The 18,075-nt window shown below is 40.7% G+C and overlaps 1 protein-coding gene across 3 annotated transcripts in view; it reads left to right on the forward strand.

The window, feature by feature from the left end:
* Positions 1 to 4,610: 4,610 nt before the first annotated feature.
* The window catches only part of iqsec3a (IQ motif and Sec7 domain ArfGEF 3a), a 116,646-nt gene continuing 103,181 nt past the window's right edge, over positions 4,611 to 18,075 (forward strand). For 2 of the 3 annotated variants that reach the window (XM_067582055.1, XM_067582056.1), the window contains exon 1: positions 4,611 to 6,910. In XM_067582055.1, the coding sequence (XP_067438156.1) occupies positions 6,309 to 6,910 (602 nt within the window). In that variant the 5' untranslated portion in view covers positions 4,611 to 6,308. The remainder of the gene's footprint in view (positions 6,911 to 18,075) is intronic. The other variant, XM_067582058.1, reaches the window with a different exon arrangement.

Below are 18,075 nucleotides of genomic sequence, written 5' to 3' on the forward strand. Positions count from 1 at the left end.
ACACTTTTCTTGAAGGCTTGGAGGTGACACATTAAGTGGATTTATAGAGTGAGAAGCTCTTTCCGCCTTGACTATTTTCTGTGTTTGTGTGTGTGTTTCTCCCACATAAAAGCGGTTTCACAGCTGTTTCATCAGCTTCAGCGGTGGTTCACAGCAGTTCAGGCCTCATCCCGCCTACCTATGACAGGATTTGGTCCGTCCTTTTCCCCATAATATATTCACCAGAAAACCTGCTGTAGGGAATCTATACATCACAGAAAAAAGTGAGTCAATATTAGAATGAGCTGCAGAATATTGACAGATCTTTCTCAGTTGCAGCATGAGGTATTAACACGCTTTTTACTGGACTGTGTGCTACTTCACCACATGCAGTTCATTCACCTTCAACTAAAATGTGTCACTAATCTCACAAGATAGCAAGATATGAATGCAACTAGTATTCTGTATCTGGTGTGATATGTGACTTAATACTCACCACATTTGAAGATGTGTTCATGAAATTCTAAATCAAGATCCTCATTTTATGTAAAGCTTAACATAAAATGGAGCCATCAAACCCACTTCACTTTAGATGCATCTTAATCCCAGCAATGCACCGTCCACATCATCGCCTATACTGGTTTAAATGAACCTACGATAAGTGCCTGTGGCCTCGCTCCCTTCTTCTTATTGATCTCCCCTGAGCCAATAGAAAGGGAGAGGGGGCTGATGGGTATTGGTTTTGGACACCAAAGCTGGCCAGGGGTCAACAAGATGCACCCATTAAAGATTCTACTTGTTTTAATCACGTGGAAGCTTTCAAAAGGGGCAACAAACAAAAATAGAGTAGAGATCACATCTTATCATCAACTTATTATTATGTTACTTATTAACTTTTTTTCTTGACATTGACAGTTATTAGAAGGACAGCTGGAAAGACATTTGGGAGCCCTGGGAAACAAGTTAAACTGAATCTTTCATGTTTCTCCACTTGGGAATAATATAGTCAGGGCTATTTTTTTTTTTTTACATTGAAATGGGATATTAAGAAATTAACATATATCCTTTCCTAAAATTGACAAGATGGCTCAGAGTAAAACTACTTGTAATTTCTGGGGAAATTAAACCTATGTTCTGACATTTGTCACTGAAATAAAAACCCTCTCCATAAAATTTGCTCAACTGAGACGAAGAGAAACTTGCTCAGCTGATCCTATGTTGCCTCAGGTCTCCTCGGAGCGACTGTGTGAACAGCCTGTCTCGATATATTATTAATAGTGATGTTGGAATTTAACACAATGGAAGATGTTGGAAAAGTGCAACCATGGAGGTACAGCTTTACACAAACACCAACTTTTTGGCAGCAGTGCTAAACATGTGTAAGCTGTTGTTGTCCAAATCTTCATGTTGTTTCTATAATGAGATGCAAACTATTCCAGAAATGTGTCACCTCTGACACCGCTGGCACTAAACAAAAAGACACTGCTAAAAATCTAAATGTAAGGAATTATGAAAGCCAGCTTAAGCTGCAGCCTCTTTTTCATAAACCACATCTCACTTGTCTAAAAGCTTAAAACGCCCTCTGTTACTCGTCTGCTTCTCTTTATGAGCAGCTCTGTCTTGCTGTAGAGATACTAGAGAAAATCAATAAAGAGTAATAGCTTTTACCTGCACTCACCTCAGCAGTATACTTCATGAAAAGTGTCTGCAGTATTTTCTACATTCACTGACAGCCTTTTTTACTCTTACTGGAATAAAAACTCAAGATACTATAATCAATATTTGTATTTTAACTATAGATTAAATGACTGCTTGTATATGAAAGTAGTCGCTCATAGTGATGAACCCAACTCAGCTCTACGAAGCATTTCAGCTCACTGATTTGGTTTTCTAATACACAAATTTACTATTTTGGTTCAAACTCACCATTCTCATCGGCGTCATTATCAGTTTCAGCAGGCAGCTGTTTTCAGCTAAAAAGCCTAGATAAACCCACTGAATGATACCTGCCTAGCATCAAACAGCAGACAGACAAAGCCAGCAACTGGCTGGTGAACATAGTGGAGCATTTAGAAGCGGGACATTTCCCTCAGGAGATGGTGGAGACCAAAAACAGAGTTAAAAGGAGAGTGAACATTCACCAGGTGGCCAGATACATGACCCCAAATGAATGCTAATGCTGCTCTCTATCTGCTGGATGTGTAGATAAGCAACTGCTTGCTAGCAAGTTGGCCATGTCAACGTAAAATGTGAGAATATGTCAGTGTTGTGTTTACAGGTTGTTTCTGCTGCCACAAGTAGCCAAAAAACAAACAAACAAAAAAAAAACAGTTACTGTATTGCAGATTTGAATTGAAATCAGAAATGAGAACACCTGGATGGACTGCCATAAAATGTGGGGCAGAAATTGTTGGTCCCCAGAGGATGAAGCCTAATTGAGTGATCTTGTGACTTCTCCTCTAGCGCCACCATGAGGTTGGCATTTTTCATTTTGAGTGAAATATCTGAAACCATTGGACTACCATGAAATCTGATAGATACTTATGTTCCCCACAAAATAAGATTGCAACACCTTTGAATTTTAGTTTAAAATTTTAGTTTGTCCAATACTTTGGGTTATGAGCAAATATGTGCAAAATTTATGACATTCCCATCAGGCTCAGCTGTACTAAGTGTTCAGTGCTAATAGGTAAATGTTAGCATACTAACACGCTAACCTAAGATAGACATTTACATTCTAGCATTAGCATGTAGTTCAAAGGGCCACTGTGCCAAAGTACAGCCTCACAGAGCTGCTAGCGTGACTCTTACTCAATGAAAAGATAAGCTTTAGAACATTACCTAATTTTCCCAAAATAACACTCATGTCAAATATTAAACAATCCCTCAAATGTTATATTGAGACAGCTGGATGCTGTGTGAATAAACAATCCTTGTCACCACTTGGCTAAATCATTTAAAGTGCTGTTCTTACCAGATGCTCCTGGTGTCAATGACTGGCTGACTTACCCATCTCAACTGGCACTGCTACAGAATGTCACTAATGAAGTGTAGCGTTGCAAGTAATTAATCTCTACCTGACATTAATTGCTGTATCATGTCATCTGCTCTTATCGCATCTCTTAATGTCATTAATGCTTTACAGTCCTCCAGAAAATGCCAAATTCCCTTCCCCTTTCCATCAGGTTTTAACTTTCTCATCTCTGTCAGTTTTTTACGATGTGAACTTGCTCCACCTTTTTTTGGCATCGTCATCATCATCAGCAAAAAAGACAATGACGGCTTCATTTTGATAAATCTTTTCCTTTTCACATATTCTTTTTTTCTACCACTTTTCATGCCAAATGGATAGTGATGACACATAAAACATCCATAACCAATGAGTCATCTTAGGGCATAAAATCTCTCATATTCTGAGTAAAGTCGGATGCACTCAACAAGCCATTCATCAATATTAATGAGAAATATTTTCCCAAAAGAGCAAAAGAATAGAGCTGTTTTATTGCAGAGTCTGAAGATTGGGGAAAAGTTGAAAAATCACTGTAAATGCTGGAGTGATACAATGAATAGGAGCTATCATTTCAAATGGAAACTTTTCCAATATATGTATAGTCTGTAGGTGCAGAATGCCATGGCTATTCAAAACTAAGACAGGGGTTGTTGTTTGTTCGAGGCACTCTTTGTTTCAAAAGATGACTTTCTGTTGCTTTGGGTTCACAACAGTGCTCTCAGTCTGTTTCTGTTTGTCACACTGCATCAAACACCACAGAATAATGAGAGAGGATACAGCTGGTCTACTTTCAACTTAGCAACAAACCCAAGATACAACAACACTCTGGGGAGTAAGCCTATATTGATATAGCACAGTTTTGAAATTAAAAGTTCTAGAGGAGGATCCAAGATGGGGCAAAACTTTAACACTGCCATCCAACTTTCAAACTTATCTCTTTCATGAGAGAGAAATTTTAAATGTAACTATGAGCAGGTCCTAAATGTAATGAAATTCAAAAATGTGTTCACCATAAGTTTGAGTGTTTTTTTAAAAAGGGCACTTAAAGTTTTCTCATCTCCAGATGCATGGTCACTGAGGTAAGAAAAACTTGATTATTCGTATCACACTTTGTGCCCTGTCCTTGTCATTTCAGATCAAGGATGTGTGACCCTGTCAGGCCTCACAATCCTCTGGAAGGTAATTGGTGTTAAAGGTGGATTGCACCTCTTCCAGCGGAGAGTCCATAATAAGTAAGGCTGGACCTTGCAGATGCCACCCCCAGCACCAAAGTCACTGCTGGCACTATTTCCATTTTTACAATCCAGCCACAAAACTCATTTTTGGCTCCGTCCAGCCATGTGTCGCTGGTCGGATGTGCAAGCCATTTTTCACTTCATGCACCTTGTAAAGCAGCCATATGGAAGGGGGGACCTGGCTGCACCCACACTGGCTCATATTTCACTGTCTCAAGGTCATGCGATATTTATTTATTTTTTTCCAAACTGCTTTAAAAAGAGTTTAATTAAATTTTTAACAATATCTTTGACAAGACAAAATAAATATACAAATCCATTTCAGTTTTTTCTTTCTTTTCTGCTAAAAAAGCATTAATCACATCATATCATTAATGTCACTCCTTTTGCTTCAATAGACTGTGACACTAATTAACAATAATTTACTCATGCTGAATGTGAGCACCCAAAAAGATTATGAATAAACAATGTAGATTTTAACAAAAGTCACATAGGTTTTCCTTTTGGCTCATCTCCCCAGTGTAAGGATTCTGACAAATACAACTAATGAGGTCTATTACACACGGAAACATAATTTAGCTGACAATAAGCTAATGAGGTGTATAAATTCCTGCACATTTTCAATGCAACAACTGAATAAAAATCTGAAAAGCATCACACTAGAGCAATGAAAACAGCCGAGCAGTCTCTCAGTGAGATATCACTTTAATCTGTATCAGGAGGGATCATCTCAGCAAACCTAAAACCCATTTCCTTTCCATGCTCTGCTTGCATGCTATCTGTCTGGTTGACTTGTTTTTTATTTCCCTTTTTGGTAAAGTGAGAGATACCAGCCCCAGACTGAAAAACACCCTCCTTTATCTGATCCAATTTGCAAAAAAAAAAAGAAAAAAAAAGAATACTGCTATCTCCACATAGCAGGAGGAAAGTATAACTTCCCCCCTTAACTTTATGATTTGATGGCAAACCAAAAGACAGCTGCTGAAAATGGTGAGTATGAATATGCTAAAGAACCTGCCCTGGAAAAAAAAGATCCCCTTTTTATCAAATCACTTTCATACTGTGCCACTAAGTGAGCAGCATTAGGAGGAAGCTATTACATTCTCCACCGTGCCGTTCTTTTCCAACCCTGCAGGGTAACATCCAAAAAGTGAGTTACCATCCCACACACACAGACTGCTGTGTGACAAAAAGAGCACCACGAGCGTTACTAATCACACATGGAGAACAGGGCATTTCCTCAGCTTTTGCTCATCCAATTCACACACTGAAGCCACATCTAGATGACCAGAAGCAAATTACACCTGATTTTTGTAAAAGGCCACATCCAAAGAGGCTATTACTGTGATAGGATCTTGCTTGATTTCCTAAATTGCATGAGGAATGGTTGGAGATCAAATGAAACAGCTAAATTAGGTGATGTTGTGGACAGGTCTGACCAGTCACAGATGAATCCTGGGATTGATTTAACTCTGTAGGATTAAATTATGTTCCTACATGACAGCTTTTTACTCTGCACATCTAAAAAGACTATAAGACATGCAGTTTAGATCAGCTCTAAAAAAATGAGAATGTTTTTAGACAGAAATAAAGCCTTGATGGATTCATTTGACTAAGAATTAGTCAGTGAAGTGAAACTCAGCTTACAGGGGAAGAGACTGGCCAAAACGATGATGCAAAAACTGTGAATTTACATGTGGAAAACGTGCAAAACGGCCTCACTGTCTGTTTCCCCTGCGTGTTGACATCACGGTCCACTACGGCCCCGCCTCCTCACTCCGCTGATGCTGATCCCCTTCCTTGCATCAGCACCATTTCTGGTATCCTCACAGAGCATCAAGAGGAAGGGAGAGAGAGGCACAAAGAGAGAGAGAGAGAGAGAGAGAGAGAGAGAGAGAGAGAGAGAGAGAGAGAGAGAGAGAGAGAGAGAGAGAGAGAGAGAGAGAGAGACTACCCAGCCCCACCAAAGCGTCAGACGGCCGCCAGAGCATCCCGGTTACGCACTGTTTAGAGGCCCCATCGACGGATCGCAGCTAAAGAAGAAGTCAACATAGCCGGGAACACGGCCACAGCTACAGTCAGTAATGGAGAGCCTGCTGGATAATCCAATGAAAGCCGTTCTATACTTGAAGGAGCTCACCACTATCGTGCAGAACCAGCAAAGCCTGATCCAGACGCAGCGCCAACGCATCGACGAACTCGAGCGAAAGGTGGAGGACCTGATAGGAGAGAACCGACAGTTGCGAGACCCCCATCACTACGTCCAGCAGCCCGCTCCACATCATCATCACCACCACCACCACCACCCGACTCACCGTAGCGCCAGTCCCCAGGCGCCCGCCCACCTCCATCAGCACCCGGGGAGCAACAAAGCTGCGGCTCACCTCGGCCAGCAGGCGCAGCAGCAGCAGCAGCAGCAGCAGCCGCCGCCGCCGCCGCAGCAGCAGCAGCAGCAGCAGATTCCCAGTCTATCGGCCCAGCCTCAGCAGCACCCGACCCCTCCTGCTCCGTCTTCCCACCACCCGCAGCAGCTGCAGCTCGTCCCCACCTCACCGCAGTCTCCCAAAGCGAGCCAAGTCAGCCCGGACTCCGTCGAGGAGGACAAGAGGAGCCCCTGCTGCAAGTCTCTGGTTCCGCAGACTCCGACCGCGCTTTGCCGCTCAGTTGGACTGGCCAGGAAAGCGGAGTAAGTAGCTTTCATGCTGTGTGCGCTGCAAAAAACAATCTCGGTCTCAGCGAGAGATCTAGTGAATTATGATGGCTCTTCAAATCTAGTTTCCCCTATAAAACAAACAAAAATATACATGACAGGCGCCAAATTAAATTATTTTCTGTGTATGTACACTATGTGAGTGTGGTCATTTGGTTTATTTCATCTGACCTTTTTGTTTAAGTGTTAAAACTGCAGTGTGTCATCTCCTGTCTCATAAAACACACATGAAAGACCCCATATTAGACTCAGTGACCTAATGAGATAGATATTTTTGCAGTGGACCAGAGTCTGGCAAATGTTAGTCTTAATATAGGGAATGTAATTGGCCAGAAAACAATGTGATATCCTGAAAGGCCTTGAGATAAAATGTCACAGCCTGTTATCAGGATGTCAACTGACATTTTGTAAACATTTTCGAAGGAAGCTATTGAAGAAACATGGAAAAACCCTGCATATTGATAAAAAATACACGCATGAATTACTCTGGGTACAAATTTACTAAAGTAGCCTTTAATAAGACACTGTAAACTGTGTGGTACTTTATGTGCTCTGCACTGCAATACACATGATTAACTTCACATCCCCTGAGAAGCTGAGGCTTAATTTTCTGACAGGTAATTCAAGCTCCTCCTGTATTTTCACATTATTCACCGAGTTGTTCCCCTGTTAAATCAATTGAATGCTTAATGGATATTGATTTTGAAGGCCGAAGCTGGCATTTTAACAGTGGTGGTTTGTTAATTCTGCACCAAGGTAGACACTACTCCACTACTCTCTGTGGGACTTAACTCAGAGATAAACTGTTTTTTGGGTGACTGGTTTTTTGGGTGACTGGTAACAGAGCAGAAGCTTTTGTTAAATGCTGCACTCCAACGTTTTAGTTGACTTGCAGTTGCAATACGGCGACATGTTTTCTTTTACTCAATTGTGTTCCCACACATCAACACTTTGAATGTGGAATGAGCGGAGGATTTTTAAAAATGCATCTGCTTTTAGGCTCAGCTGAGGTAGCAGATTCACAGGTGCCGGGAGAGCGTGGTGACATTGTGAACACATATTTTAAAACAAGCAAAGTGCCAGCTCCAAACGGCACATCACTGACTTTGAAATGAATGCCAACACTTCTACATCTTCACATTTCAAAACACCTACAATGGAATTTTGGTTGTACAGGCTGCAGGTAAAAGACTATAACAGCTTTTTCCTCATTAAGACACTAGTTAAAATATGTTACAGCAGGAGGAATATATCCAGGGGACAAAAAAGCAAAGACAGAACGACATTAGCAGCTGCTCATAAACCACATTATAGTCACTCCAGAGGTGCTAGTAAACCTTGATAAGTTTGAATCTGTGGATATGTCATGAATCATTCTGAGTTATTCATTCTGCTTATTCTCTTTTTGGGGCATCAAAAGGGATTTAGAGTTGAATCGATTAGTCAATCGACAGAAAATGAATCAGCAGCAATTCTGAAAATCGATTAATTCTTTTTTACAAGCAAATATACCAGACATTCCCCAGTTCCGGCATCTTAATTGTGCGGATTTGTTGCTTTTCTGTGTCTTATGTGACAGTAAACTGATAATATTTGGGTTTGGGACTGTTGGTTGTGCATAACAAGCTATTTCAAGACATGAGATTGGGCATTAGATAATTGTAACAGGCATTTTTCACTATCTTCTGACAATTTAAGGACCATATGATTAGTTTGGTCCTTAGGTTTGGACAGTGGTAAAGGTTATACAAAGGTAGCCATGATAAAATATCCATCTACATATCCCGCACGTCTCCAAAATTTGGAATTCAGCAGCTACTGTCACTTTGTATTTTTCAGATCTAAGCCTCTAATGTAGAACTGAGGCAGTATAACATATCACAAAACACACATTCCTTTCAAGTGAAAATAACACTTTAAGTTGCCAAAAAAAATCTTCTTGAATGCCTCAGTGAGGAATTTAATGAGTATAAGTTAAAAGTGGAACTTCTACAGTGGTGGCATCTGTTGGACAGGTGATGACAGGTGTTTGTATGCCTGTACTGCATGTGTGCGTATAAAAAGTATTCACCTCCCTTTGAAGTTTTCTAGTTTTAAGGTCTTACAAAATTGAGTCAAAGTCTACTATATACTATGTAGAAGGTGCAGCTTTGGCAGCAGTTACAGTCTTGAGTCTGCATGGATAGGTCTCTGTCACATCCTGACACTGCAGTTTTTAGCCTTCTTTACAAAACTGCTCAAACTCTGTCAGATTGCAAGGGGATCATGTCCAGCCTTGATTGGATTAAGATCTGCACCCTGACTCTGTCACTCTGGGACATTGACATTGTTTTTTAAAGCCGTTCCTGTGGAGGTTTGGCTTTATGCTTTGGTTCATTGTCTTGCTGTAAAACAAATCTTCTCCCACATTGCAGGCTTCTTAGGTTTTCTGTCAGGATTTCCCTACATTTTGCTGTATTCATTTTACCCTCACAAACCTTCCAGGGCCTGCAGCAACGAAGCATCCGCACAGCTTTTTTGATCATTGTCAGAAAAAGCCACATTAAATCCCATTTGACTCAATGTTGTAGAACAATAAAACATGAAAACCTCCAATGGGATACTTTTTAAAGGCACTGTATGTGCTTCAGAGCTGTCCATGGTGCTGAACGTTCTTTGCTTGCCACTATCAAGGTCACATGAATTGCCTCACACACACACAAACACAACGCAACGCGCTGAGCCCCATCTGTTCCACTTGGCTGCATTTTGCATTGTTTCTTTTAATCCAGATTGATTTATCGTGCCATTAAGACATAATTCCTAAAGAGTGCGGGTCAGGAATAGTATACATTATCATGGATACTAGAAAAAAAATGCTTTCACATGGACTCACACAAGCGCACACTCACAAGATATGAGTTGTACAAAATAAATGTCAGGGGGGATTCAATAAGTGGGTTCATTCGTGATTTACCAACCATGCCCCCTGACAGTTCTGCAGAATGATGAACTATGAGAGCGAGGGGAAAGAGAGCAAAAGAACACGAGAGGGAGAGCGTACTGTACATTCTTATCCCTAATGTAGAAAGCAGTGATACATGAAAGGCAGGCAACATCAAGCAGCATTGTAATTTCCACTCAGAGAATTGATCCTGGCTAGACAAGATGGTGTATTGCTGTGCTGTCAGTGCCTCCAGAGAGGTGATACATTTCTGTTAACGGGAGGATGACAGGGACATGTCACAAATATACTAATAAGGGGTGTGTATACTGTAAGTGTCTGTATGGTGCTTGTGTTAATTAGTGAATGAGTGAGCAAGCGAGGAAGGAAACAAGGAAAGAAATGAAGAAGCAAATGGATTTCCAACTAAACCACCATTTCTCCAACTCATCCATGTGCTTTTACTTGATTAAAAGGAAGCAGAAAATGAATTTTCAAAGCTTTAAATGAAAAAAAAAGCTCACTCACTCACATCATCATTCCGCATCTCCTCCTGTGGCATAATTTAAAGAATGCAAATCAGGGCTGCATTCAGCTTCGAACAGTGAATGTGGCTGAAAAGTTGTTTCCCTTCCTGAAAGACTTCTGCTCTGGTGTAAGCTCAGACTTCTCAGACTGAGAGTCTGAAGTGTTGCAATTGTGTTACTCAGTCTGAGAAAGATTGTTAAGGGGCCTGTGTGATCTGAGGGAAGCCTTCAGCAATCCTGTCTACTCTTCTTTCTTCCTCCTCTCTCTGTCAACTGCGCCTCCCACTCTCTCCGCTTCCATTGTTCCAATTCTCATTTTCTCCCAAACTTTAACTCCTTGTTCCCCCTACATATGGTACCTTTGTCCACGTACCTCATTACTTCTCCCTCCTTGACTGTCTTTCTCCATGTTTCTGCTCCTCTTCATCTAAACTTCATCTCTGTTCTCCCCATCCCATCCTATCTCCATTTCCTTCACCACCTCCCTGCTCCCTTTCCCTGTTATCAGCTGCTTATATTATAGTGGCCTTCTCTGCAGTCGGCATCAGTATTCAGCTCCATCCTCAAACCATCAAGCTCTCCACCACTTAACCCATCTTCTGGCTGGACCTAAGCCTTCAGTCCACCCTGTCTTTGGTTATGCTTTGGGTCTGCCAAGTGAGTGCGTGTTAAAATGAGAATGTGAGAGCTGGACCATGTGTTCAGGCAGGAGTCAAGAAGAGTGACATAGGAGAGGTGGTGTGTTTGTGTGTGTGGAGGCGCATGTGTGTCTGATAGGCAGCAATCCTGTTGCCTGAGGTGGAAATCCCAGGATTGTCATATAGCTCCAGGTGCTTCTCTGCTGCTTCCCTGCCTCCCACACACTCTCACAGATATATTAAGCTCTTACACACAAAACACTCACTAATGCACACAGACCCTAACATGCCACATGCCACCTGGCACCCGGCGTGTTTTTCTGCACTGGCCGTGACTCCCTCTGCACCCACCATGCCCTCGTTTTCCTCTTTGTACCAACCAGAGTGCAGAATGTATGCCATCTCATATGCCACCTCCTGCCTGCGTCCATCTCCTTCAGGAATAAAGTGTGATGTACGGATAGCACTTAGAGATGGGAAGTTCAGCACACATACACACTCACACACTCACACACACATACAATGTTGCATACATTACCGAGGCGCCCTGCTGAATGCCTGCTGGATGCTGCAGTCTCTCCTTGTTCTGATGCTCTCAGATCAATGAGCCTGGAGCTTTGCCAGCACAAGCTCCACCAGTTATGCTAACCCTTAAGAGCCACACTTGCCTTGATCTCCAGGTGCTCTATCCTTATTCTAAATCTAGACTATCTTTAATCTAAATCTTGCACAGGCCTTTTCTCTGAATGATATACTTAAGTGTAATTTTGTAGGAGCAATGTGCAACCTACACAAGGGTAAAGCTCAGAGCCACACTAACCTGTGTTAACCGTAAAGTGTGTTTAAGGTAAGTTAAAGGGGACCTATTATGCTCATTTCCAGCTCTATATTTTTATTCTGGGACTCCACTAGAGTAGTTTTGCATGATTCACAGTTCAAAACCATCCCTATTTGTTTTATACTTGCCCTTTATGCAGCCCCTCAGTTCAGCCTCTGTCTCAGAGGCTGAACAGGCAGTCTTAGCTCTTGTCTCTTTAAGGGCCTCCTTCCAATGAGCCCAGGGGCAGTATCAGAGTCATGTTAAGTTACTGCTGATGAAAACCCAACATTTCCTGCTTTTGCCACTTCTTTTTTCACTTTTATTGTGAGGAATTTACAGGAAATGAAACATGTTCCCCACCGAATTAGCAGAGCTAAATTAGCAGTACTAAAAACCGGGCGACAGAACAAGATATGGACATATTTGGAGCTATTTGTTCAGCAGATTAGTTAGAAATAATGCAGGGAGGAATAGTACAAGCAAAAACATCCACAGTGATGATGATGTTTGATGAAGAGCTGCAGATGACCACCACACCTCCAACAGGTAAACACCTTATTTTACTTTGCTGTGCTGTGTGATGGTAAAACACTCACAGAGTGCCAGCTTGACTCGAGTCATGGCTTGGTGTGACTACCCCCAAAACAATGGAAAAATGCCATAATGTTATCAGAGCGGAGCAGTGAACCTGTGTGCTGTGTGTGGAGCATATGACCATATAAAGAAATCTGTCATGAGTTGATGTCAGCTCGAACTGAAAGTAGAAAAAAATGTTTGAAACCGAGCATTCAGAGCAGTCTGAAGCCGGTGCATTTTGCTGTGGGATTACTTCTACATATGTTCACCTCATCATTTGACAATTTAGCCATGTTTAATATGAACATCCAACACTGTAACATTATATATATGACTGAAAATAAGGAAAAGGATAATAGGTCCCTTTTAACCTCTCAAAAGCTTTTAGAGTTGTGTGGGATGTTGGATTAGACTGTCCTCATTTTAAACTAACAGTATTGGGTTGTTTGTTCAAGTACATAAAAATACCTATGTTCACCTTATGAATAATGACTTCTTCTCTTAGAAGCTAAGAAAGTTACATGGCATGGTTGTAGCACCAGAAATTAAAGGGGAGGAAATCAAGATGGATGGTCGGGTATACAAACTGTTTAAATTTGATACTGAAGTCAATGGATTCCATCTCGTCTCCCACCAACCTTGGTAGGGACCAATACAAGATTTCACTGAGTACTGATCTGATACCAGTGCTGTCCTTAAAATCCCTACATCTCACGCTGTGGAAGTCATCGGAATATTTTTTATGTACGATAATATGACACCAGGGATTGCTGTGGCACTGAAAACTAAATTGGTGACCCACCATGACGGAGTGAATGAAACTATAATGACATTCACAAAGAAACAATGGCTGATGCCCAATTTGCTTAATAAGGTTATGATTGGCGCAGATACTGATCCAGTGGATCGGATCGTTCAACTACTGTACACCCCATTATCTCACTAACCTTAACTTTTTGACATGATAACAATTGATTCCTAACCTTATCCAAGTATTTTTGGTTTGCCAAGCATAACCATTTTGTATGGATATGACAAACAGCCTATTCTGTAATTTGAATTTATGCTGGACAATATCATGTTGTTTTTGAAAATGTATATGCATCAAGTTATTTTCTCCCTCTGAACTAGAAGAGTTGGTTCAACCAAAGTGCAAAAAACTCTCATTGGATTCATTCATTCATTGGTTTCATTGGAACTACTTTGTACTGTAGAAATAGTCCCAATAAAAACTGCTAACAGAGAGGTCCGCAGAGTAATCAAGACATTGTTCATAGTATTTTAAATGTAATTTTTCAGTACTTTGAGCTTCACAAATGAAATTCCATTCACCTTCACTTCTGTTTGTTTGGGAAGCAGATATCTTAAAACCTCAGCACAGAAAAACCTATCTGCATAGCTCTATACCACTAGGGTAATTAAAAACTGACCCCTAAAGAAAAAAACGACAAATTCTTGTCTCTGGGGAGTGACAAAGTAATCTCTTCCTTTCTGCATGTTTGTCTCTTATAACACAATTGGGAGGGATTGCAAGAGACATAGATGGGTGGGTGATGGATGTGAAAGGTCAAAATGGACACAGTGGGCCGTTCTATACTTCTCTCGCTCTCTCTTTCTGTTGGCCTATCTCTCTCTTTGCCTTCTCAGCAACATTACTCAAGAGAGGTGGAATCGTTTCTCCTGCAAACCTCTGCTTCCCCTCCCCTCCGTCTGAATGGGAATCACGTCTGCTCAGTTATGACAGGGTGACTTGGCTCTGCTGCCGCTGGAATCCAAATCATGAATATCACATTTGGTGCGTAGTGCTTTTAAATTGCTTCATTTCTCAGAGGATGTAGCTGCCGGGTGATTCCTGACTCCTTGGTAGAATATTAGCTGTTTTCATGCACAAGTTGAGCAAGGCAAAAGACAGTCCCAGTTGTCGGTAATCCAGCCTTGTGTGCATTTAAGTGTGTGTATTAAGGACTGGGTTTGTTTTTGTGTTGAAGTGGTAAAAGGACATAAGAACTGCTGATGTAAGTGGATATATGGGATATTTTATGTCTTTTTCCATTTATGTGTGTGCGGGAATCAGGGTTGTAACTTGCTTAGGGTTTGGCTCAATGAATGTCTCTTTTGGTCTGAGGTGTCTGTGATATGTTCACTAAATTGTAATAAATCATTACTAAATTAAAGCTTCTATTTGTAAGAATCAGAAATTCCTTCTCATTAGTGACACCGGTGGCCATTAAGTGAGCTGCAATCAACATTGTGTGCTTGCTCAGCAGCACAAGACTTTTGCAGGTGGTTACATCTCTAAACTCCGCCCCTCTCTAAGCCTGTCCGATGCAGAGAAATTTGTCCATGTCTTTATCTCCTCAAGACTGGACTACTGCAATGAGCTCTTCACAGGAATCCCTGGCAGGAGCATCCAGAAGCTCCAGTACATTCAGAACAAGACTGCCAGGATCCTGATGAGAGTGTGAAAACACAAACATATAACACTAATTCTGTTTTCATTGCACTGGCTCCCTGTCTCCTTCAGGATTGACTACAAAGTCCTCACTTACATGCTACTCACATACAAATCCATCGACGGACATGCACCCCCCTACCTACAGCTTGCTCCTCCAGGCCTCCAGTACTAAGCTCCGCACCATGGGGGATCGAGCTATCTGCTCTGTTGCACCACACTTGTAGAATAGTCTTCCTAACCATCTGAGGGCAGCACAGACCCTAGACTCTTTTAAAAAAGGCTTAAAAACCTTTCTATTCAGGAGGCTTTTTCTTCTTAACTCTTATTACTATTTTCTCCATGTTGTGTGTTCTATGCAAAATCAAGCAAAAATGATTGTCCATATCACATGTAATATCTATACTAGGGAATAGTTATTAGTCAGGGAATCACCAGTGATTACAATTCATCCTGAGTAGAACATGAATGTCTGCACCAAATTTTATCAGTCAATCCTTGTATTAGTTGAGACATTTCAATCAAAACCATAAATGTCAACCTTGTGGTGGTGTTAGAGGAAAAGTCAGGGAATCACCAAAGTCAGTACGATTCATTGTCTGGGCACCAAATATATCTGTAGCAAATTTCATGGCAATCCATCAAATATTTGTGGAGATATTTCAGTCTGGACAGATCAACACTGCCATCCCTACAACCATGACATTAGCTTGGCTAACGATACAAAGACATATATGAACATGGATTTGTATTGATTGATTTAGTAATTATGTGTGTCAGTTCTAGCCAGCAGCTTTTGATTGATGGTATATTTTTGTTGCCAGATGTTTTATTTAAAACTGTAGGGGAGGATGATTACAGAGAACGTACTACAAAGGTGCACGGATACAAAAACAGAATGACAGACAGGCTAAATAATTAGACATATTAAAAAGCAGGACAGGGACAGAATAGTTGCATAAAACATACTGAGAAGCCCCACAAGGCTGAGGAGTCCAAATGTTGTCCCACTTTCCTCATAACTTGGCAAACAGTTTCTTCCCAGTGTCCTCTATGATTCCCAATCAATCAAAATGACAAAGTTTGGCTCAACCCTGTTTTTTTTTTTTGTTTTGTTTTTTGTTTTTTTTTAATAACATGGCTCCCAACTGGCAACCCTGAAAGACAGATGTGTCATCCTTGTCCTTGACACTTCCAGATGCTTCAGATGACATCATCTTTTATATGTAAATATTGCACACTCACGTTGCGGGTTTGCATGGAATTTTAATGCGTTTTGGTTGTTTGTCATGTTACACTTGCTGCAAAGTGAGTCGCCTCCTTTATAGTTTGAGGTAAATTATTCACACGTTTGATTGATGCATTTCATTTCTTCTTCATGCAAATTAACAGTAGGTCTAATGAGCAATCAGCAGATAGTGTGTGTCATTAGTATGCAATCTACATTTTTCAGAGTTGTTGCAAATGGAAATGACAACAGTGTTTGTTTTCCTTTTATGTAGATGTTCTGATGAATGGCTGCTGCTTAAGGTTGAATAGAGGGTGAGAGAGTGGGCATCCTTGCCTAGTCCCCCTGTGTAGTATGAAGCTTTGTGAGGTTTGTCCATTGGTGATGACAGTGGCTAAAGAAGCGGTGTACAGACTCTTGATCCAGTTGATAAATGATTCCCCAAAGCCAAATCTTTCTAGTGTGGTAAAGAGAATTTTCCAGTTAACTCTGTCAAAAGCTTTTTCTGTGTCTAAGGTGGCTATGATGGTGCCTATCTGTTGTAATGATGGATAGTGCATAAATTAAAACAGTCTGCGTGTGTTACCAGATGTGTGTCTTTGATAAAGCCAGTTTGATCTGGGTGAATTATGGATGGAGTTACTTTTTCTATTCTGTGACCTAGTGCCTTGGTGATGATTTTTATATCCACGTTGATGAGAGAAATGGGATGGTGACCTGATGGCAAGGTTGGGTCTTTGTTACGCTTTGGGAGGAGTGAAATTGTGGCTGTGTTCATGTTTGCTGGAAATCTTGAATTTTGTTTTATTTCAGTTATCAATTTGTTGAGGAGCGGAGCTAGAATGGACCAGAAGTGCTTACAGAGGGAAGCAATCGGGTCCTGGTGCTTTGTTATTGTGGATAAGATTGAGGGCAGTGGAATTTTCATCATGTGTTATTGGTGAATCAATGATGTTGGTTTGTTCTTTATTAATCTGTGGTAAGTCAATGCCATTGAGAAATGAGTTGATCTCCTCTTGACTTAGGTAATTTTCTGATGAATATAGATTGGCGTAAAAACTTCTGAGGATTTTATTTATCTCTTCGGTGAGTTTATGAGCTTCCCTGCTAAGTCCTTAATGATGGAGATTGATGTTTTTTCTTTATTTTGTTTAATTTGATTTGACAAGTATTTACCAGATTTATTGGTAAATATTTATTATGGTGGAAATTTTCATGTCGAAGTCTGTGTATCAGGAAGTTAGTTTATTATTTATAAATTCATTTAGTTGGAATTTCTACTTTCTTAATTAATTCTGGGTTTCCTCTGTTGGGTCACTTGCATTAATATTTTCAAGTTGTTTGATTTTGTTCCAGTTCAGCTTCTTGTTCCTTTTTGTTTGTTTGTTTTTTATAAACAGAGAATGAAATTATTTCACCTCTTATTACTGCCTTTCCTGTTTCCCACAAAAGAGTTGGTGATGACTTTGGGGAATCATTCATTGGAAAGATGCCCACTCTTTTTTAATTAACTGTCAAACACAGGGTCTTTAAGAAGAGATGTGTTAAAGCGCCATCTGGTGATGGGTTTATGTAGATTGGTTCTATTATGTGGGGTGGATCTTTGGTACTGAAATATTAGACATAATTGAATTGCTGGTGAGGAAGACCCAAAACACATTATAAGATCAGTCTCTATGCGGATGATATATTACTGTTCTCACAAAACCCTCACTCATCACTACAAGAAACAATTAAGCTTATTGAATCATACTCCAATATCTCTGACTACTCCATTAACTGGAACAAATCTTCCATCCTTCCATTATGTAGTAACAGCTGGGATGTGGCAGCCCATACACCATTTATCCCATTATGCACAGGTCACATCATGTATTTAGGCATTAATGTTTCTCCCAGGCTGTCAGAGCTGTGCGGATTCAACTTCATTCCACTACTCAAAACAATACATGATGAACTGTACCACTGGATGAACCT

This window comes from Thunnus thynnus, chromosome 23 (genome assembly GCF_963924715.1).
Source record: "Thunnus thynnus chromosome 23, fThuThy2.1, whole genome shotgun sequence".
Lineage (NCBI taxonomy): Eukaryota > Metazoa > Chordata > Actinopteri > Scombriformes > Scombridae > Thunnus > Thunnus thynnus.